Raw genomic sequence first — 22963 nt, forward strand, 5'->3', positions numbered from 1 at the left:
ACATATCTCTATTTCCCCTACAGGTGAGTGGCCAGTGTGGGCTTAGTAGTCTGGAGGATGACATGAAAAACACTTGTAGGAACTGCCAACAAACAACTAATGAGACTGGTTATCCCCTCAGGATCTGGATGATAACTTCCATTGTGAACCCCCAGAACCCAAACTGCACCCGAAGGGAGTGAGCTTTTAGTGTAGCCCTACAAAGGTCTGTGAAATCGTCACTGCATGCTGCAGGTCCTACAATTTGGCCATAATACAGCCAGAGGAACAGGAAGATATCCCAGAGATACACTTAAGAGGATCTGCCACCTTAGCAGATGACAATAAGGAGCAAATTCTATAAACAGCGTCCGATTTTAGGCAGCCTATCGCTGCCTAAAAGCCAATCAGGATGCACGCTTTTGAAAAAAAAAATCCTCTCAAGGCAGGCCACCTATATTGTAGGAGCCTCCGGGAACCTAGTGAGATGCGTAGGGCCGCCTAACCTCGCCTAAGGCTAGGCATGGTTTCACCCGGAAGTAGTCTTAGGTGAGCTTATGCCTGTGGACAGAACCCCACTGACACATCCCCTGGCAGGAGGTATGCCCAGTCCCTCCTGCTGAACACCCCCTACCTTCCCTTGTAATGACCGCAACTGGAGGGATGCCCAGTCCCTCCTGCCGGACACCCCCCCTGAGAAGGTATGCCGCTAACCCCCCTGCCTACCCCAGCCAGACCACCCCCCCATACCTTTAGTAGTTGGATGGACACTTCGTCCGTCCGTCTGGTACGCATTCATCTGAATAGTGGGCCTGCCCCTTCCTGGTGTATTCTGGGATGCACCGGAGAGGAGCCTGATTGGCCCAGGCACCTAAGGCCCCTCTCATAGGTGGTTTCTGAGAACAGGTGCCCTATACTGAATCTGGGCCTAAGTGCAAACATGCCAATTTCTTTTTTAAATGGCCAAAGCACAAGAACTCAGTATGGCCACTTTTTGCTGCACCTTAGTAAAATTTGCCAGCTCTAAATTCTAACTCACCATTTCATGCACTATTTGAATAATAGTGGTTTAAAGTGTAGAAAACAGGATGAAAGATCTTACCTCATACATATAGTCAAGCAATTCCAAGATTGTAAGGATACTAGCACCAATAAACAATCCCATGTGACCTCCAATGTCACCTGAAAGTCAAGACAATTTTTTCCTTTTACTCCTATCATCATTAGGGCTAGAGCACAAAATGCTTTAAATCAAGTACAGTTTCCAGTCTGGTTTTAATTTTTGCAGATAAACATTCTGAAGTTTATTCTCAGTTCAACAGCCATCATATAACTGTTTAAAGTGATGTGGATTTTCAGCAAGTAGCACTATTGAAAATCTGTGCTCAGCTTGAAATGAATAACATTGGCTCGTTTAGAATTGACAGATCACAGATTTGAGCAGATTCGGAAATGTAGTCCATAGTTTGCAATAGTTACAAAATAGTTTCACTACATCCATGAGTGGTCTTAGAGAGGAAACTAGAGAATGACACGGTGGTTGTTACCCGCAGCTAGCCGCGAGTAACCTGCCGAAACGAGGAAGAAAAAATAATGGCCTCTCCTCTATTTTCAGACCCATTTCTTCCTCCCCAAAGTCCGGCATATGCACATCTCTTTGAACCCCTCCCCTTCCCTCCCTCCATGTACTTCTATACCAGGGCCCCCCTCCCCTGAAGATCTGTCCCCCCCCTGAAGGCCTGCACCCCACCCCTAAATAATAATAATAATAACAATTTATATACCGCAGGACCGTGAAGTTCTATGAGGTTTACAATGATTAGAAATGTTACAGATTGAATGGAATAAACAAAGTTCAGACTTAGTGATCAATACTTCTGAAGTTAGTCAATGCCTAAGGATATAATGCCAGACCATAGAAAATGCTTGTCTGATGTGGTCATAAAACACATGGGCCTGAACACATTTTGGGAGGTAATTTCATCATAGCATGCCTTCTTGGTTTAGCTTCTGCTGCCTGTGTCTGGGGGTAGCATATGTTTGAAGGACACTTACGGTGGCCACCCTCAGCAAAGGTCAAGATGTGACAGTAGTAAAGATAACAATGTACACAATATTAGCAATACACTTCTTAGCAAGGCAACAAGAAGTGAGACTAAACAAAAAATAAAATTGCCACAGAAAAGTAGCTGGAAAGCAATGACCACAAATGCTCGCAGTCTAGGCAACAAAAATCATGATCTGCAAGCCCTAATATTAGAGGCAGACATGGTTCAGTGATTCCCATGGATAGGATGCAAACATACCAGGAAGGACAGAGATGGTTGAAAGGGTGTAGGAGTCGATCTCTATGTGACTGAAATGCAGGGGCCCTGGGGAAAGAAGAAATGATATGGATAGCTTTGAAAAGAGAAAATGGAACTTCTATCTATGTGGGTGATGTCTACAGACTTCTGACTCGAGAGCAACAAATTGATGAAGAACTTGTTGCAGATATCCAAAAGCAGGGGAAGAAAGGAGAGGTACTGTTGCTGGGTGATTTCAACCTGCCGGATGTGGATTGGAAAGTTCTGTCTGCGGAATTGGAAAGAAGTAGAGAAATAATGGATGCCCTTTAAGGAGCTCCGCTCAGACAAATGGTGAAGGTACCGATGAGGGAAAAAGCGATACTGGATCTGATGCTCAAAAATGGAGAAAGTATCTCTAGTGTCCGAGTGGGCAGCAATGATCATGGTTTGGTATAACAATTAAAACAGAGGGCAGCCACAAAAAAATCAAAGTCCTGGATTTCAAACCTGTGGACTTGAGTAAAATGGAGGCGTATCTGAAGAAAGAACTAATAGAATGGGGTCTGAGTCCCCAAAGACCTGTTTGTTATTTCCAACACCATAAACTAAGAAAGTAGAGGCAGAACTACAAGTCCTAGCTAGGCAAGAGCAGGTTAAACTTAAACCCAGGGCTGGAGCCGTTCCAGCCAACACTAGACTAGACTAAGGACTGGTTTAAACCAGCCAGCAAACCACAGAACACAGAAGCAATCATGGTTAGGAACACACCTGTACCTAGAATTAATTACCCAGCTGCAGGGAGAGAAAAGGGTGGACCCCTTAGCAGCAGGAAGCAGTCATAGAACTGGAGAGCTCTCAGCAAGTCTGAAGAATACAGACCTCTCCAGCTAAGCCCAGAGGAGCAGCATGGAATACAACAGTATATGGAATAGGTAGGAACCCAGGATTGGGAGGCTCTAGGGGACAAAACAAGGAGAAAAGGTTCCAACCTAAACTGCAGTAAAAAACAACCGAGAGCAAACAAAACAGAACTGCAGATCTGTACAAGACGTAGGCAAAATTTATTGTGACAAAATAATTATATGCAAACCCTTTTACCAATCAAGGGACCCGACACGGTCCGTGTTTCTGACAAACCTTCATCAGGGGTCCATGGTAAAAAAAGGGGGATAACAAAAAAAGTCACAAATAATTGTAGAGTAGCAGCAAAGTATAAGCGACGTCAAAATTCGCCACTGTGATGAGCCGTTGCAAAAAAAGGCTCTAGGGGACACCATAACTGTTTGAACATAAGAACACAAGAATTGCCGCTGATGGGTCAGACCAGAGGTCCATCGTACCCAGTAGTCCGCTCCCGCGGTGGCCCTTAGGTCAAAGGCCAGTGCCCTAACTGAGACTAGCCCTTACCAGCGCACGTTCTTGTTCAGCAGGAACTTGTCTAACTTTGTCTTGAATCCCTGGAGGGTGTTTTCCCCTATAACAGACTCCGGAAGAGCGTTCCAGTTTTCTACCACTCTCTTGGTGAAGAACTTCCTTATGTTTGTACGGAATCTATCCCCTTTTTAACTTTAGAGAGTGCGCTCTCATTCCTTCTACATTGGAGAAGGTGAACAACCTGTCTTTATCTACTAAGTCTATTCCCTTCAGTATCTTGAATGTTTCGATCATGTCCCCTCTCAATCTTCTCTGTTCAAGGGAGAAGAGGCCCAGTTTCTCTAATCTTTTGCTGTACGGCAGCTCCTCCAACCCCTTAACCATCTTAGTCGCTCTTCTCTGGACCCTTTTGAGTAGTACCGTGTCCTTCTTCATGTACAGCGACCAGTGCTGGACGCATTATTCCAGGTGAGGGCACACCATGGCCCGGTACAGCGGCATAATAACCTTCTCCGATCTGTTTGTGATCCCCTTTTTTATCATTCCTAGCATTCTGTTCACCCTTTTAGTCGTTGCCACACATTGTGTGGACGGCTTCATCGACTTGTTGATCAGAACTCCCAAGTCCCTTTCCTGGGTCCCGGACATCCTGTATTCGTGCATGAGATTTTTGTTACTGACATGCATCACTTGCCTGTCTTTGAGAATCTAGGGCTATCTTAGAGCCCGTAACCCAGGTCACTCAGGTCAGTCTCACAAAGCTGACCCATTTCTAGTTTTACCCCATTGCATCTCTGCCTGCCTTTCTAAGAGAAACTGGATCTACAACTTCTTATGTGCCATGGAGAAGATCAGAACTGAACCAACCTTTTGGGGTTGACTTGGATAAAAAGTGGGCTTGTAACTCAGTCTACTGCCAATTAAAGCTAAGCCATGAAAAAGGTTTACACATTAGTTTGACAAACTGTTACACATTTTTCCCTCAGTTCTCTGTAGCATCCCTGCAGTATTAATGATGTATGTGTGGGTAGGGGATGAGGCTAAACAAAGATCTCCATGGAGTTGAAGGATTTCACAATTAAATTTCATACAGACAGAGGTTAATTACCAATTTGAAGTAGTTCCCTTCTACTGCGCTGATTTATTCCTGAGTAGCTTTCAAGACCTTTGCTCCCTTCATTAGGAGAGAGAATTAAGGCAGAAAGCCAAGAAACTGTGGCTAAAAGCAGAAAACAAAAGGATGACAAAACTTTTGTTCAGATATATTAGTGAAAGGAGAAAGGCTAGAAATGGAATTGTGAGGTTGAAAGATATTAAGAACAGCTATGTGGAAAAAGCAGAGGTGCTTAACAAATAGATAAACCAGATACCTCTGAAATACATATCAGGAGTAACTGCCTGAATTCTTCCACTGAAAAGGTTCAAAAATGTACTGAGATAGATATTTAGCCAGCATTGGTCTGCATTTTTTTTTAAACAATGACCATGCCTGGCATATAGCCCCAAATATTTAGTGCCAGGCTATGTGAGGAAGAATCAGGAGTAAGACCTTCATGAGAATGAAGGTGAAGACCCCTATGAGACCCCAAAAAGTTATATTTTTAAGAGAGACATTATGCTATTGAATTCTAGTTTCTGGACAATCATATTTCTCCCTGTCAGCAAGAGACAATATGCTTATGTAAAAGGTCCATCTTTACCCCAGTAACTGGCAAATATCTGCTGACGGTAGCAGCATTCCGGGACTTTCCAGAAGACAAACCAAAACAAAATGTCCTACCAGAAACTTATCAGAACTGCTGACGGAATAACAATCAAACTCAGGAAGGAGGGAGCCTGCTCTCAGAAATTACTGAAGTTAGTATTAAGAATGCATTGTCAGGGAAATAGAGAGGTCAAATTTGACAGTGGGTGACATCATGCTTCAATATGGCTCCGAGATAAATATGCAAAATATACAATCAATAGATATGTTAGATGTGTCAACCCAATAGAAAGTGAGTATGTAATCTGTAACTAGGTGGTATTTTAGGCTATTGAACTAAAAGTATATAAGTGGCATACTGGCTGGCTTAACTTGAGGATGGATCCATAAACAGAAGCCAGTACTCTGTATGTTATCTATTGGCCCAATGTGCTGTACTTTGTTGTTCTGTGTAAGCTGACTTTTGTCTATTATTAATAAACCTATATTATATTATATACAGCAATTGGGTTGTTGCGAGGTCAGTATTATGGAAAGGTTTGCAGCGCCTTCTCATATGTGTGGGCTAACAGGTGCTGCGCTGGTACTGGAACTTATTTAGTCAGGGCCTGCATATTATCTGGGATCCACATAACCTTTTTTAAAAAATTATTCTCTCTCTTTCGAGTCCCCCAAGCCACTCAAAACAGCCTTCCTTCCTTCCTCCCTCCCACACTGCCATCCTTAACAACCCAACCCCCAATCTGGATAGGTCTGCTTTGTCTTCATGATCTAGATGCAGTTGACTGACCTACAAAAGCTTGAAGCTATGAGGGAAAAGACACAATGGCTGTAAATATACATTCTCCTTACCGAGCAATCCCGCAACTTCATATGCTTTTTTCTGTTCTATTGTCTCATAATTCAGTGCTTCAAAATATACATCCAGGATGAGGATATTCTCTCTGTAGGAGGCAGAAAAATAACTGTTGATAAAAACCTGTAGGCTCGTCCAGTCTACCTACCTTCATCTGGCAAGCAGTTGACCAAACATTCAACTTGATCTTTGAGATTGTCCTGACTTCCTCATTAAGGATCCTCTAGACTTATTCTAGGGCTTCTTTACATGACAAGGAAGCATGACTGAATGCTGTACTTTGCAGATGCCCCAAATGTAAGAACACACCCGTTTGGAGCTCTTTGGGGAAAAGGGGATAGAAAACAAATTAAATAAATAAGCATTGCCATAGTGGTATAGATCAAAGGTATATCAAGTCCAGTATCCTGTTTCCAACAGTGGCCAATTCAGGTGAGAAGATCCCAAAAGAGTAAAATAGATTTTACAAGGGGCCACTGAAAAGTTCTCAGCCCAGCCAACAAAGATGGGGCAGTCTCCATCGAGGGCTATACACTTAGGGCTCCTTTTACTAAGCTGCGATAGCGTTTTTAGCGCACGCAGGATTTTAGCGTGCGCTAAACCCGCACTACGCGGCTAGAACTAACGCCAGCTCAATGCTGGCGTTAAGGTCTAGCGCACGGGGCAATTCAGCGTGTGCTAAGCGCACGCTAAAACCACTATTGCAGCTTTGTAAAAGGAGCCCTTAGTCCAATGATTTTTCACTTTTTTCATTCTGTTGGAAATATACAGAATGAAAAACGTGAACAATCGCTGGACTAAGTATATAGCCCTCAATGGAGTAAATATATATTAGACCTGAACAGCTTAGAGGTCACTTTCCCCAGGTACCTAAATTTGAAAAACCTTTTAGCTTTTTAAGCTGAAAATTCACCTAAATTTAGATGCCTAAAACCAATTTGGATCTATTCATTGGCTTAGATTTAAGAGGCTAAAGGGTCCTTTTACTAAGATGTGGTAAGCACTAGTGCATTGATACTTAGCTAATTGTATACAACATTGATATTCTTTGTTTTGCAGTATATCAAATTTTAAATAAAACTTGGAAATTGGCATGCTTACTGCAGATTAAAATAGTTTACTTTGGGACAACTTTCAGGTGTCCTGTGGTAAGTTTCTAATTTGTATGCACTACCTGTGATAAAAAAAATATTATTTATTTTTGGGTGGAGGGGGAGTGTCTGGAAATAGAGAGTGAGTTGTGTACTAATCAGTTAGAGCAAGATTAGTGCATGTCAGAGGTGCCAACATGGTTCCAACTGAAGTGAACTATAAAATATAAATTTAATTTTAGTTTTAAGTATAACACAGATAAACATAAAAATTAAATTAAATTACGGGGGGTTTTGTTAGATGTAGGTTTAACTCAGGTTAATAATTTGATTAGAAAAATATGGTTTAAACCAAAATTGTTGCCTAGAATGAAACTTTTTTTTTTTTTTTTTTTTAGAGAGGTTATTATTCAATTTCTTATACTTACTTCCTTGGACTATTGTAATATTTGCCTGTTAGGTCTTCCTGTTAAACAGATGAAACGACTACAGATTTTGCAGAATGATGCTACCAAACTCATACTGTGAGGAAATAGATATGATCACGCCACCCTGCTTTTACACAAATTGCATTGGTTGCCTATTGAGGCAAGAATCAAACTCAAAAGTCTAATTTTTATTTTTAAGATTTTATATGGGTTATGCCCAGGTTATTTGATAAGAACATAAGAATTGCTGCTGCTGGGTCAGACCAGTGGTCCATCATGCCCAGCAGAAGCAATTAAAGCAAGAAACCCCAAGGTTATAGCCCATCAAATTATAAGATTGTAGACTAGTAAACGGTGAAAACACTAAACCATGCTGCAAATATGGTAGAAATGTCTAGGAAAATGAAAGGCTCAGTTTTATCACCATCTGGCTGACGCTATAATCTTATTGTGTGGCTAAGCCCAGCGCTTTCCTTTCACTCCTGAAGATGAAGCCGCTATCTTTGTATCCAATAGCATGGCAGGAGCTAGGCCTGCTTCATAGGTGCCTTCCATGCATCTTCAATTTTTCATACTTTACCAAGAGAATCTTTGCTAGGAAAACATAGGGCCAAAGGAAAAGCCCAGTGATATTTGATGTCTAGAATGGGCCATTGTGGAAGTAGATAAGTCAAACAAATACAATCAGGTTCATGTTCAGAGCACGGGAGATCACTGGCAATCTTCCGCGGTCTGTGGCAATACTGGAAATTCATATCTGGCCACTGGCATTTGATTTATTGCACTTGACATATCGCTTGAACATAAGTATTAAGCAGTTTACAATACTAATACATAGGCATTGAGCTACTATCTCTGCTCAAACAGGCTCCAATCTAATTAAAGCATCCAAGAGAAGACATCACTTATATTACAGAGATATATAATTAAGAGGGAAGGAAAAAGAAAGTACCGCAGGAAAAGTATTGAACATTGAAAACAAACAAACTCCAAAGATCCAAGAAAATGAAGCATTATAGAAAAAAAGAATAGTTAAACTAACAATAGAAATTTATAAATATGAATATCAGGAAAACAGGAAAGATCATTGAATTTCTTGTCTATTTTTGGACGACCAAGACATAGCTGGCTATGCCACTATTCAGCGGCTGTCTCAACAGCCAAAGATATACCATCCTTTGATCGCTGAACTTAAATAAGTTTAAAGGAGCATTAAAAAGCTTCTACTATAGAGACGCTTTTACTCCATAATTCAGGACTCTCTTACAATCTATGAAAAGGCAGCTCTCAACTAACTTTCCCCTCCCCCTTTGTGTTATTCTTAACTGTTTTCTTTTCTAAAATATTGTATTTCTCTACCCTCTACCCTCTTGTTTTCCGTTGGTCTGTGGGTCTTGTCTGTGTTTTGGTTCTCGTTAATCATACTTAGGCATCTCAGGCAGCTCTTCATGACAACAAATTCGAATATTGTTGCTTACTACCCATTCCTATGCCCATTTTAGAAAACAATTGAAGACCTATCTTTTTTCTAAATATTTGACTGTTTAATGAATCATCTTATTTCAAGTAACATGTTTACGTTTATAACTTTTTGTAAACCGCGTTGAACTTCTGGTTACACGGTCAATAAGCACAATGTTATGTTATGTTTGAATTTTGATCTCTTCAATTTAATTGTATTGTATATCGCCTAGAATGTTAATATGCGATTAATCAAATTTTTAATAAAAACTTGAAAACCTTGAACTTAGCTTGCAAGCCGCTTAATATTGGTGGTGACTGGCTATGTGTTATTTGGATGGTCAGGAGCCATTCCCAGCCATATAGTGATGAATATTGACCCCCAATGTCTCTAGAGTGGCTATCGGTCACAGGGTGAGAGCCCTATGTGCTCGCTCTAGCGCATCAGCAGGAGCAGTCTCATTTAGACTCAAGAGTTGATGGCACATCTGCATTTTCTTGGTTGTTGCTCTCAGGGGCACTGTGAAAGTGTAAGTTGTTCCCCTATTTTCAATGTTATTGAGTTTGTAAATCAAGAACCACTTCTCCCTGAACTTCAAATTGAGCTTCCATGTCTTCAAATCTCATCCCAAGATCTCTCATACCTCTGTGGAGGGTGTTAATATGGGTTGCCAGCTCACCTCCCAGATCACAAAAACATTTTTTAAAATCTCTATTCAAGCTCAACAAATTTACTTGCTCCAGATCTTCTTCATCATCCAAACCTCTAAGTGGGTTCCCGGGCGACTCAAAGTCTGAGGCCTGTCAGTGAGCATCATCACAAGCCGTTCGTTGGAAATGCCTTGGTGCATCTTTGATACTGTGTATCAGAAGGCTACATGAACTGGTAAGTGTTACAGATAACCAACATAGGAATGCTATGTCTTAATCAGATACAGAGAGATTCAGCTTTAGACTGAGAGAGGAGACAGAAGCTCAGAATGAGTCGTCCATTCAAACAGCTGATGTTACCTCTTTTTCTCAGTCTAATGTGACTCTTACCAGGCAACCTGTTCATTTCTGTTTTCCTGTCTAAAGTTTAGGATCCAGATTGTATCTCGCATATCTTTATTGTCAAAGACTAGTTTGATGCACAGAAATTTGGTGATGGTACTGGAGGACTGCTTAACCGGGTAGAGGGGAATGGTACAATACCTCAGCAGTATAGCTCACCCTATAATTTTAGCAAACATCAAGACTAGTCTGCTAGCCTATATCATAAACAAGAAACTACAGAAAAGCATTCAGGAACTAAATCGTTCCTGGTGACTGGAAAACATAACAAGGGACCTGCACCAATGCAGTCCCTTTGTCCCATGTGTCACTAGCTCCTTTGAAAGGGACCCCACTGAGACATACAAACCTAGTGGTAGCAATGAACTCCCACACAGTGGCGTACCTAGGGGGGGGCGGGCCGCCCCGGGTACCAGCCCTGAGGGGGTGTTCCCGGCCTTGCCGCTCAGTCCCCCCCCACGCCCGAAGGACCGCTCGCCCCACTGACCTTCCAGCACACCTATGAAGCAGCCCGCAGCAGGATCGCGACGTCAGCAATCCCTCAGCTGCTTGGGCGCTGCTTCCTGCGCCGCGGTCCCGTCCCTCCTCTGACGTCAGAGGAGGGGGCGGGACCGCGGCGCAGGAAGCAGCTCCTAAGCAGCGCAAAGATAGCTGACGTCGCGATCCTGCTGCGGCTGCTTCATAGGTAGTGCGGGGAGGCCAGGGGGGCGAATGGTCCTTCGGGGTGGGTCGGGGCATCAGGCCTTCAGGGTGGGGCGGGCGGGCGGGCAGGCAGACTTTCAAGGGGGAGGGGGGTGACAGGCAGGCAGGCAGGCCTTCAAGGGGGGGTGCAGGTCTTCGGGGGGGGGTGCAGACCTTCAAGGGGGTGCAGGCCTTCAAGGGGGGGACAGGCAGGCAGGCCTTCAAGGGGGGGACAGGCCCACAAGGGGGTGCAGGCCTACAAGGGGGGGGACAGGCCTTCAAGGGGGGATAGGCCTTCAGGGGAGGTGCATGTCTTCAGGGGGGGTGCCGATCTTCAAGGGGGTGCAGGCCTTCAAGGGGGGGACAGGCAGGCAGGCCTTCAAGTGGGGGGACAGGCCTTCGGGGGGGTGCAGGCCTTCGGGGGGGTGCAGACCTTCAAGGGGGTGCAGGCCTTCAAGGGAGGGGACAGGCCTTCAAGGGGGGACAAGCAGGCAGGCCTTCAAGGGGGGGACAGGCCTACAAGGGGGTGGGACAGGCCTTCAAGGGGGTGCAGGCCTTTGGGGGGGTGCCAACCTTCAAGGGGGGGGACAGGCCTTCAAGGGGGGACAAGCAGGCAGGCCTTCAAGGGGGGTTCAGGCCTTCAAGGGGGGGACAGGCCTACAAGGGGGTGGGACAGGCAGACCTTTAAGGGGGGACAGGCCTACAAGGGGGTGGGACAGGCAGACCTTTAAGGGGGGATAGGCCTTCAAGGGGGGACAAGCAGGCAGGCCTTCAAGGGGGGGGTCAGGCCTTCAAGGGGGGGACAGGCCTTCGGGGGTGCAGGCCTTCGGGGTGGGTGCAGGCCTTCGGGGTGGGTGCAGGCATTCGGGGTGGGTGCAGGCCTTCGGGGTGGGTGCAGGCCTTCAGGGGGGGACAGACCTTCGGGTGGGGGGTACAATCCTTCGGGGAGGGTGCAGGCCTTCAGGGGTGGGGTTTAGGCCTTCAGAGGGGGACAGACCTTCGGGTGGGAGGTAAAGTCCTTCGGGGGGGTGCAGGTCTTCAGGGGTGGGGTGTAGCCCTTCGGAGGGGGGACAGACCTTCGGGGGAGGGGGGTCCTGGTGTAAAAGTACACAGAGGGAGAGAGGGAAGGGGGGGTTCAAAGATACGTGCATATGCCAGACTTTGGGGGTTAGAAATAATGGGTCTAAAAACAGAGGAGTGGGAGAGAGATGGTGCATAATGGGATTTAAGGAGGGAAGGAACAGAAAGGGAGAGAACTTGGAAACAGGGGATGGTGTGGAGGGGGGATAGAGATACTGGATAGGAGGATAGTTGGGAACAGAAAGGGAGAGATGGTGGATCCTGGGGTGGTGGGGAGTTGAGAAAAGGTGAATCTGTGGATGGAGACAAAAAAAAGGAAAGATGCCAGATCTCCGGGAGAGGGAAGGGAAACGGAAGGGGAGAACAGAGATGGCAGACGGATGGTTAGCACGGAGAAAGGAGACCCTGGCAAGCAAGACAACAAGAGCCTGGGACCAACAAGATTTGAATATTGATCAGAGAACAAAAGGTAGAAAAAATAATTTTATTTTCTGTTTTGTGATTACAATTTGTTAGATTTGAAAAGTGTACATGAGACAGCTTGAAATGGGAACTTTTCTATTTTTGTGAATGGCAAGGCTGAGTTCAGTTAAAATATATGCTTTATAAGAAAATATAATAATGTGTTTTATAAAGTTTATAAGCATTGCTGGCATACTCGGTGAGGTGTTCCTAGTGTTGGTGGTGGTGGTAGCATGTCAGTGTGTTGAGAGGAAGAAGTAGTCTGGGAAATTCTGTTGAGCAAACTCTGGGCCCATTTCCACCCCCAGTTAGTCCACTCCACTCAACTGGTTCACACACTGAGTGGGTCTTTGGGTGTTATTTCTGGGTAGTTGTTTTAGAATCTCTTCCAGTGGTTTGTCAGTATCTCCTTCTGGTCCAAGGAAGGAAACTTTGTCAACCTTAGCATTGACCTTCAGAATATGTTTGTAACAGCGCTGCTTGTGTGGCATTAGGCTATGTAGTGATCGAAAGAAAAAAACAGACCTTTGCACATTTTTGCACTATATGGTGGGTGTATGAGGAGATTCATTTCCTGCACAGTTAAGTCCATGTGAAGTTACCTTGTGCTGTATTTGACATCTAGCAAGGTCTCTGTTTGGAAGGAAAGATCTAAGCTTAAAAATGAAGTGGCCAGAAGTTATGTTAAAAGTAGATAGCGTAGCTGGTTTTAAGAAAGGTTTGGACAAATTCCTGGAGGAAAAGTCCATTGTCTGTTATTAAGACATGGGGGAAGCGTCTGCTTGCCCTGGATTGGTGCACTCAGCAGCAACAAATACTAGTTTTGGCTGGCTCTTTCCCCGCATTTCTCTTCTCTTCCCCACGATTTAATATCCAGTTCAGGCAGTAAGTAAATGCATCGGCAGGGGGGGTCTGGTAAGTCTTGGGGGCTGGGGATGGAAGGTGAGAATCAGTTCTGTAGGCTATCAGAAATTTGCTTAATTATCTACTCACACAGAAAAGCAGTAAAGTCAATAGGTTCTCTGAGTGGGAACAACCTGTTTGATCTTGCACTCTTGTGATTGACCAATTGTTTATCACTGTTTAATTTATCACATTGATTAATTTGAGCACACCTGAGGTGTCCTATGATGGTGTGCACTGCAGGCAGAGGAGCCTTATTGTGTAAAGCACTGGAGAATTCTCTCCTCTCGCTTACCTCTCACGCTGAGGACACCCTGCTTCAGTATAATCATTTATATGATTTATCTTATAAACATTATTACGTGGTCTTTTCCTCAAGTGCTGAGACATCAGGTTGTTCCCACTTGGAGAACCTATTGACTTTTACTGCTTTTCTGTGTGGCTTTAACATTTTTGCTATTCAGTATACCTAAACTATTATTCAGTAGAAAAAATTTGGTTTGTTCAATCAAATCCTGTGTGGACATTGGACTTCTATGAGTGAATGTTCTGCTTGATTGAACAAACTAAATTTTTTCTACTGAATAATAGTCTAGGTACAATGAAAGTAAATAGCAAAAATGTTTGAGTAGATAATTAAGGAAATCTTTTTCATATTGCTTGCTTATGGACTGGGAAAAAAGACTGTTCAAGCAAATGTCTCCAGAACTGCTTTAATGGAAAAATGTGATTTTTTTTTTTAAAGTACTTTGTGAAATTTATTGTTGTACTTTGTTTAAACTTAAAAAGCGGTGTCATTAACAGTGAATCGAATCGAAAAATCGATTCAACAGGGTGAATCGAATCGAATGAAATATTTTTCTCTTAATCGGGCAGCACTATTGGCTACCATGAGAATGGGCTACTGGGCATGATGGACCATTGGTGTGACCCAGTTAGGCTATTCTTATGTTATGTTCTCATCTGTAGGGGCCTTTGTTTTCACTTCTTATTTTAATGTATTTTTTTCCTGGGAACTTATCAGTGTTTTTTTATAATGGGAACAAAAATGGAAGAGAATTAATGTGTGTGGAATGGGGGGATAACTAATTTCTTCAGCTAAATAATTAAATCCACTTCAAACAGACATAGGAGAACTCACGCACCATTCACACACCCTGCAACCAAAAACGTCAAAAGAAAAAAACTGTTCGACAACCTCCTAGCCATTCGAGCTGCAACACTTGACCCCCAACTCTACAACCTATTGACCTCGACCACAAACTACAAAACCTTCAAAAAAGAAATAAAAACCCTTCTATTGAAAAAACACATAAAACCGAACTAACACAATCAGAACTGTCCCAAGCATCACCTGCAACTACTCCATATGTACTTCTGATGTCATGACAATTCAGACATAATTTATGTTATGTTATGTTTGGAATAATGGTTACATAAATGAGGTTCAATAAAAGAAAATTTTCACTGCCTGTTTCTATTCTGACCATTTATTCCATTTCATGGTTATTGCAAAAAAAAAAAAAAAAATTTTACATGGGGGGGGGTGTCAAAAAATGATGGGCCCCGGGTGCCACATACCCTAGGTACGCCACTGCTCCCACATCCAGACCCACAAATTCTGCTACATAAATCATGAGTTCACTGAAACACCTGGTTCTCCACTGCTGCTATACTTGATCACTGTATCACCCAAGATAGGTGAGGGGTAAAAAAGTAGTGCCAGATCAGGCAGCTGCTGCACTTACGAGATGTATTTCTCAGACTTGTTGAATCTCTTCTCTAGGTACTTGGCAGAGGTCTTGCTGGGGATCTTTACCATGGACAGCTCCTTGTTGTAGCGTGTCAGGTTGCATGGCACCCTGCAGATGCAGAAATTGCTGTCCTTCTCAGCCAGCAAACCTAGCAAGGACACACACACACACAAATATGGAAAGATTTCCATTAGCTGGGACTGATTTGAAAGGAGTCCTTGAGCAGCTAAGGTGATTCATTTGGGGCCTAGTTTGCAGCTGCTCTTGATTTTTTTTTTTAGCTTGTTTTCCCTTATCTCAGTCCTATTTCTCTCTCTTCTGCGGTATTTGTAGTGTTTACACTTTTCCCTCATTATACAAGATCAGAGATCTGACTTAATTCCCTTCATTTATGGTGTACAGATGAGAGATGGGAGACGTTTGTTTCCTTCAAATCACTGCGTTGTAACGCATGCAACCTTGCCCAGTGCTAGGACACATTGGTGAACTGAATGCCTGTAACCTTCCCCTTTGCCAAGGCACACCTCGGTGTACAAGTAGTCCAACATTTGCAAACTTTTTCTTGGGCTGCCCATTGCTTTAATTCTTTGTAAACAGCTTTGACTTCATTGTTAAAAATTGCAGTATATCAAATAAAATAACTAAGCAGTCACAATGCTGTATAGCTGTAACCTCATGTTGGGGTCTTTAATCCTATCCTGTGTCACAGTTTCACATTATGGTTGGTTAGGCTGGAGTGAACTTAGATGGCAACTTCAGCAGCTTGAACCTAAGACAGTACCAGGTGGCGTTATCTATATTGGAAAATTAGGGAAATCTCTTTACTTTAAAATCACTGAGCTTTGGAATAATTTTCCTGTCCAGCTGCGTAACTTGGGCTCTTTCCAATTATTTCAAAAACATCTGAAAAGTAGCTATTTTCAAAAATGTAAATTTCTGCTGCTCTCTATAGAATCACTAATTCTTATCATATTTTCCTCTCTTCCTGTAAACCGTGCCGAGCTCTATCTCTATAGAGAAGATGCGGTATATGAGAATAACTAATGGGCAGATTGGATGGACTGTTCAGGCCTTTATCTGCTGTCATTTACTATGTTAATATGACATCTTTAACCATGGCTGAAGGGGAATAAAGTGAGTCAAGGGTGGTCAATTTGGCCTCCTTACCAAGGGCTGGCTCCGCACATTCTTTGTACTGTTCTGGCGTGCAAAACGGGGCATCCCCTGAAAGAAAAACCCAACATTAAAAGCTAAGATTCACCATGAGTCTGTCCACAATGCAGCTCCTCCTAACTGGGTTACTTAAATGTCTTCCTCACTATCCAAGAGCAACTAAATAAGAGAGAATGACATGGGGAAAAAAATTTGTCCCCATCTCTGCCCAGTCCCCGTGAGCTCTGATCCCTTTCAAACAAACCATCTCACTTCAGTGTCTGGCATTGCCCCCCTGTGTCCATGTATCATCCCCATGTATCTCCCCTTTGTCTCTGTCCCTATGCTCCCATGCACATAATTCCCCCCCCCCCCGGCCCCCCATGTATCCATCCCAGGATACTGAGGGAGCTTAGAAAGGTTCTGGCAGGTCCTATTAAAGACTTGTTCAACAAATCTCTGCAAATGAGAGTGGTTCCTGAGGATTGAAGAAGAGTGGATGTGGTCCCTATTCACAAAAGTGGTCACAGAGATGAAGCAGGAAACTACAGGCCGGTAAGCCTCACTTTGGTTGTTGAAAAAATAATGGAAGCATTGTTGAAAGAAAGGATAGTGTACTTCCTAGAATCTAATGGGTTACAGGATCCAAGGCAACATGGCTTTACTAAAGTTAAATCGGGCCAAACGAACCCGATTGAATTTTTTGATTGGGTGACTGGAGAACTGGATCGAGGACATATGCTTGATGTCATTTACTTAGATTTCAGCAAAGCCTTTGACACAGTTCTTCAAAGGAGACTCTTGAACAAACTTGAAGGGCTGAAGTTAGGACCCAACGTGGTGAACTGGATTAGAAACTGGTTGTCGGACAGATGCCAGAGGATGGTGGTTAATGGAAGTCGCTCGGAGGAAGGAAAGGTGAGTAGTGGAGTCCCTCAGGGTTTGGTGTTGGGGCCGATCCTGTTCAATATATTTGTGAGTGACATTACTGAAGGGATAGAAGGTAAGGCTTGCCTTTTTGCGGATGACACCAAGATTTGTAAGAGTAGACACCATGGAAGGAGTGGAAAACATGAAAAAGGATCTGCAAAAGTTAGAGGAATGGTCTAATATCTGGCAACTAAAATTCAATGCAAAGAAATGCAGAGTAATGCGTTTGGGGATTAATAATCGGAAGGAACCCTATATGCTGGGAGGCGAGAGGCTGATATGCACGGAGGAGGAGAGGGACCTTGGGGTGTGTCACAGGGCGAACCTTGTTCCTAGCAAGGAAGCCTTTCCGGAAGAAGGAAATGAGGTTAAAACCCTTGAAAGTATCCCTAAGCCTGCTAAGGAGAGTCCCAAAGCAGCCCCTAGGAATACTCACAAGCCAAGCCTTCCAGCAAGGAAACATCCTCAAGCCCTGCTTAACGCAGGCAAATCTGGTTTAGCTTTACCTAATCCAGTTGGGGGGGAAAACAGATGGAAAGACTACATCTCCCAGCAGGCATAGGGCCAGAGAAAGGAAAGAGCAGGAATGGGATACTGGCCACACCCAAACTGGCTCAAACTGGTTTAGGCCAGATGAGAAGTTCTCTGAGGTCAGACTACCAGAACACACCTGCAGGGAGGATTAATCGGCTCCCTGCAATGAAAGAAAAGGGTTTAGCTTTCACACAGAGACAGTTCCAGGGCCAACCTCGGAGTGCCTACCTGCTCCAGACCCAGCAAGCCAGAGCCACACAGAAAAAAGAAAGCAGCAGACTCCAGTTACAGAGAACCAGAAAGCAACAGTCCACCTCATGGCAACAAACTGAGGCAGAAGGTTTGGATGAGGAGGCTAATGATAAGGTTGACTCTGGGTTTGTGCAGAATAGTGAAATGGCGGATAATGATATGATATGGAAATAGAATGTTCTGATTTACCCAGCTCTGAAGGTATGGACATAGGCTGAGAGCCATTGCTAATAAGGGATCTGGAGGGAAAAGTTAAGTCTGCTCAAATTTATTGGAAATGTTGAAGTTTTGTTTTGAACTTTAAATACAAGCCACAGGCAGCCATTTTGTTGGGATCTGGGGAGGGGATCTTTCCAAGCTGATCCATTGAGGGAAAATTATTTTGGAGAAGATCCCACCCTTGAGGCATTAAGCCTAACCCCAAGGGAGTTTGGCCTGGCAGAAGAAAAGCTTTTATTTTGTTGGAATAAGGCTTTTATATTCTGGCATATTTTTGGACAGCAATGTTTTGTTTTGTTTTGGTTTGTGAATGCTGGGCTTAAGCACAAGGTGATGCAAACCTGAGAATTTATTTGGCTGGTGAAACAATAAACAGCACCCAAGAAAATTGCACCCAAAGTTTTGAATTCTTTTATTTTGAGCCTTACCAAGCTACCAAAACAACCTTGCAAACTGCTCGGTCGAGGTTTGTGTGTACTGGATTAGGTCACTTGCTGAGCCCAGCTTGGCTGTGCCCGGTCACAGGTGATAGTTTCTGAAGATCTAAGGGTGAAGAAACAGTGTGACAAGGCGGTGGCTGTTGCCAGAAGGATGCTAGGCTGTATAAAAAGAAGCGTTACCAGTAGAAGAACGAAGGTGTTGATGCCCCTGTACAGGTTGTTGGTGAGGCCCCATTTGGAGTATTGTTTTGTTGTTTTTTGTTTTTTTACATATATGTTTATTGAAAGTAAGAAAAGTCACAACTAGACAAAATACGAACTCAGCAGCATAAAAGGTCCAAATATCAGTAAAAAAACAACAAAGGCAGCAATCCCACCTGCCGAACCCAGCCAGAAACCCAAAGGTAGAGCAGATCGAAAGAGCTTATTGCTGAGCAGCTGTGGAAACTCATCAGGACAGAGAGAGGTATGTATCAAACCAAGCAGTACAGTGGCCTTCCACCCTTTTGTTTTGAAATAGGGAATCCCCAAGACATCCACCAACACAAACGCACCCACTCCAAACACTTCCCAAACCCCCCTCCTCCCCATCCCCTAGGTACCAAGAACCCTGCAAGCCCCCACTGGGGACAAGTAGCCATCAAACCAAAGATTAAAGAACCATCACCTCCCCCCCTCAGTCTCTCAAGAAGACACTAGATCTCGCAAGCTCTCCCACAGGGTAACATAATGCTGTTGGGCCTTGTGCGGAGACCTAGCATATGACCGAATCTCAAACTGAGCTAACTCCTGAAGTCTACCCCTTCACTGGGACATTGGTGGCGTGTCTGCTGATATCCAATAAGTCAAAATCAGTTTCTTAACTTAAAGGAGAACATTTTAAAAGAAACGGCATTGGGGAAGTGTGAAGCTCTGATCCTGAAGTGTAGCCTGCAAGCCCAGCAAAAGGGTCCCATAATCCCACTCAACTGGTCGATGAACAAAAGGGGAAGTACCTCTTTCCATATAGTCAGTTTGGAGCACTCTAAGAAGGAGTGACTCTTGCACTTAACGCAGATCACTATCCCACAGTCCCAAATATGCCCCTCTTTGTACAGTAAAGTAAGCTGTGTGGAAAAGCTTGTACTGGAGCTCTTGAAAGTCAGGGTCTGGAAACATGCCAGAAATTGCGGTTCAGAAAGACTATGTCCCAAGTCCCTTTCCCATGTGGACCGCAAAGGCACCAGCATGGACAAAAAGACAGAGTATTTCAGCAATCTGTACCAGTGGGCGAGAGTATTGACTTGCACCGGCGTAGCTTAGAGAACTGCATCCAACCGCCCCTTAGCCCAGGCCCCCGCATTGCCCCTACGTTCAGCATCCCAGTAATGCCGAAGTTGAAAGTAAGAGAACAAATAGTGAGAAGGAAAGCCCCACTTATCCCAGACCTGCGGGAAAGAGAGGAAACCCTCGGGAGACAAGTCTAACAGTTGAGTCATAGTGAATTAAAATGTTAAGGGACTGAGAATCAAGAATGTTGGATATGGATTTAATCATTCTGAATTTCCAGAAACAGTTCTTAACAACTGCACTGATTTGAGAATGGTAGGATAATAATAATAATAATAACTTTATTTTTGTATACCGCCATACCCAGGAGAGTTCTAGGCGGTTCACATTAGTTAGACAGAGTTACAAGTGGTTACATACCAAGTTGATCATAGAGTTGCGAACAGCAAAGAGAAAGTAGGGGGGAGAGGAGGGAGACGGGGGAGGGGGGTAGTTCATTAGGGGAGAGGAGGAGAATTGAAGAAGGGGCATTAAGGGTCCTGGTCTCGGAATAGGTGAGTTTTGAGTAATTTTCTAAAGTCGAGGTAGTTGTGGGCCTTGAGGACCATTTGGGCTAGCCAAGGGTTTAGTTTGGCGGCTTGGAAGGCGAAGGTTTTGTCGAGGATTTTTTTTGAGTGGCATAGTTTTAGGGAGGGGAAGGCGAAGAGTTGAATTCTACGGGAGTTCTTATAGTTGTGGTTTAGGGTGAAGTGAGGGGTGATGTAGCTTGGGGATAAACCAAATATTGTTTTGTAGCAAAAACAGGCAAATTTGAATATGATTCTGGATTCTAGTGGGAGCCAATGGAGTTTGTGGTAGAAAGGGGTGATGTGGTCCCATTTTTTCAGATCGAATATGGTAGTTTACTGTTGATCAATAAGCTTGCCTAAGGCCACTGCCAGTCGAAACCACGTCCATGCTTAGCCTTGGGCGAGCTTAGTTGGCCCTATGCGCCTCTCTAGGCTCGCAAAGATACCTGCCTCGGGGTGTTGTTTTTATTTTTTTTAAATGTGCGTCCCGATTGGCTGGTTAGACAGCCTACAATCAGGACTCCGTTTATAGAATTTGCTCCTTGGTGCCTAATATTAGGTGCCAAGTTATAGAATTGCTAAAATTGTTTGAGCAAGGCAACTCAAATGTGATGTATATGGGAGTCCACCATGCTGTGAGCCTTTCCCTCACCTGGCATGTGAACCATGCGGCAATTGCAGTTCTCCACGATGTATCGGGTTTCACAGTCTATCCTGCAGGCAGTGATACTGTACACCGGGAAAAAGTCAGACCCCATTTCTGCTGCTTGACATTCACCCCATGGAGGGGGCAGGTAGGTTAACTGCAAAACAAAGGCACAAGATGTGAGGTCACAGACCAATAGGTTGTCCACACAAGCAGTTCAACTTTTTTGTTAGGACTGGGACATCGGCTCTCAGTAAGTAATGTGTGGACACATAAATTCTTTGCTGGCTTCTCTTTACTCATTTCCTATTTTTATTTATTTTTTCATTTTGGTTTTTGAAATATATTTATTTATTTATTTATTTAATTTATTTAGATTTCTATCCCGTTCTCCCAGAAGCTCAGAACAGGCTCACAATCATTGGAAAACAGACTAGTCAGTTTTTAATAAGTTACAGTAGACAATAACGGAGCTTATTCTAGAGACCAGACTGGTCATAGGAAAGAGTACTAGAAGAAGTATATTGAGGAGGCAGTTTTTAATGGCCCGATTGGCGGAAGAGGAAGGTCTTTACTGCTCTGCGGAAGGTCATTAGTGAGACTAACGACCTGATTTGTGTGGGTAGTCGGTTCCATATTGTACAGCGTACTCATTCAGAGGGATCTCCCTGCGGGAATGCTGAGTCTTTGTTCCGCTTTGGAGCGGAGGGGGCGGTTAGGGGTGTATAGGCGTAGCTTGGATGCTATGTAGGCTGGGCTTTTTTGGTAGAATCTCTTGTATGTCATGACCAGGGCTTTGAAGATGCATCGCTTTTTGATTGGTAACCATTGAGCTGCATAGAGCGCTGGAGTAATGGGGTCATGGTAGCTAAGGTTGTGTATCTATATAGTACCTCTATAGCAAATAGGTGGTTTGATAAATTTACGAAAAACCCATGTGATGTCACTATTTTGTTTATTATTGGTTTTATCTTTATTTTTATACACACTTCCTTTGTGTTCACAATTTCACATATAATATGTTTGACTATTCCATTTCATTCTAGCCCTTTTTTTTCTTCCTCTGCTTTCTTTCCCAGGCGCCTTTTTTATACTTCACAAGATTGTTCCTTTGACTATTTTAAAGGAATATGCCTTTGTTTATAGTTCAAACGGATCTGTTTTCTTTTACATAGCATATCTTTCTTCAGTATATTGAACTCTTTGTTTTATGTTGGATTCACTGTTTATTTACATTTATTGATTCTTCATATTTATGATATATATTGATTCTTATGTTATACATTTTCTTTTGCATAAAATCATAACATTTTTCTGTATAAACAAGTATATGTGACTTGGAGCTGTGTATTCATATAAATGGATATGATGTCTATGTATGTATTTTAATTTTATAGTTCTGTATAGACCATACCATCTTGATGTTAGTTTACATGATTTTTTTAGATAAAATAAGTTTTGTGATGTCTAAGGTTAATTTAATTTTGATGTTTGATATAGTATATATGTAAACCAGGGGTCTCAAAGTCCCTCCTTGAGGACCTCAATCCAGTCGGGTTTTCAGGATTTCCCCAATGAATATGCATGAGATCTATTTGCATGCACTGCTTTCAATGCATATTCATTGGGGAAATCCTGAAAACCCGACTGGATTGCGGTCCTCAAGGAGGGACTTTGAGATCCCTGAATAAACTATATTGATCAATTTTTTATGTATTACTAACTTTTTGTAATATTACATGGCAATGTGTTTGTTTTTTAAAAACTCTTTAATGATTACTTTATATTTTATATGATACTTGGATCTAGTCACCATTTTTTGTAATATTATTAAATA

The 22963-nt window shown here is 43.2% G+C and overlaps 1 protein-coding gene across 2 annotated transcripts in view; it reads right to left on the reverse strand.

Moving 5' to 3' along the window:
* LOC117347047 (acid-sensing ion channel 2-like) overlaps positions 1 to 22963 on the reverse strand; it is a 58688-nt gene that overhangs the window by 10872 nt on the left and 24853 nt on the right. Inside the window, exons 4-8 of one of the 2 annotated variants that reach the window (XM_033917364.1) lie at positions 21133 to 21283; positions 16283 to 16339; positions 15110 to 15263; positions 6199 to 6290; positions 1082 to 1161 (exon numbers count right to left, since the gene is read on the reverse strand). In XM_033917364.1, coding sequence (XP_033773255.1) covers positions 1082 to 1161; positions 6199 to 6290; positions 15110 to 15263; positions 16283 to 16339; positions 21133 to 21283 — 534 coding nt within the window. The remainder of the gene's footprint in view (positions 1 to 1081; positions 1162 to 6198; positions 6291 to 15109; positions 15264 to 16282; positions 16340 to 21132; positions 21284 to 22963) is intronic. The other variant, XM_033917365.1, reaches the window with a different exon arrangement.

Source organism: Geotrypetes seraphini, chromosome 13, assembly GCF_902459505.1.
Source record: "Geotrypetes seraphini chromosome 13, aGeoSer1.1, whole genome shotgun sequence".
Lineage (NCBI taxonomy): Eukaryota > Metazoa > Chordata > Amphibia > Gymnophiona > Dermophiidae > Geotrypetes > Geotrypetes seraphini.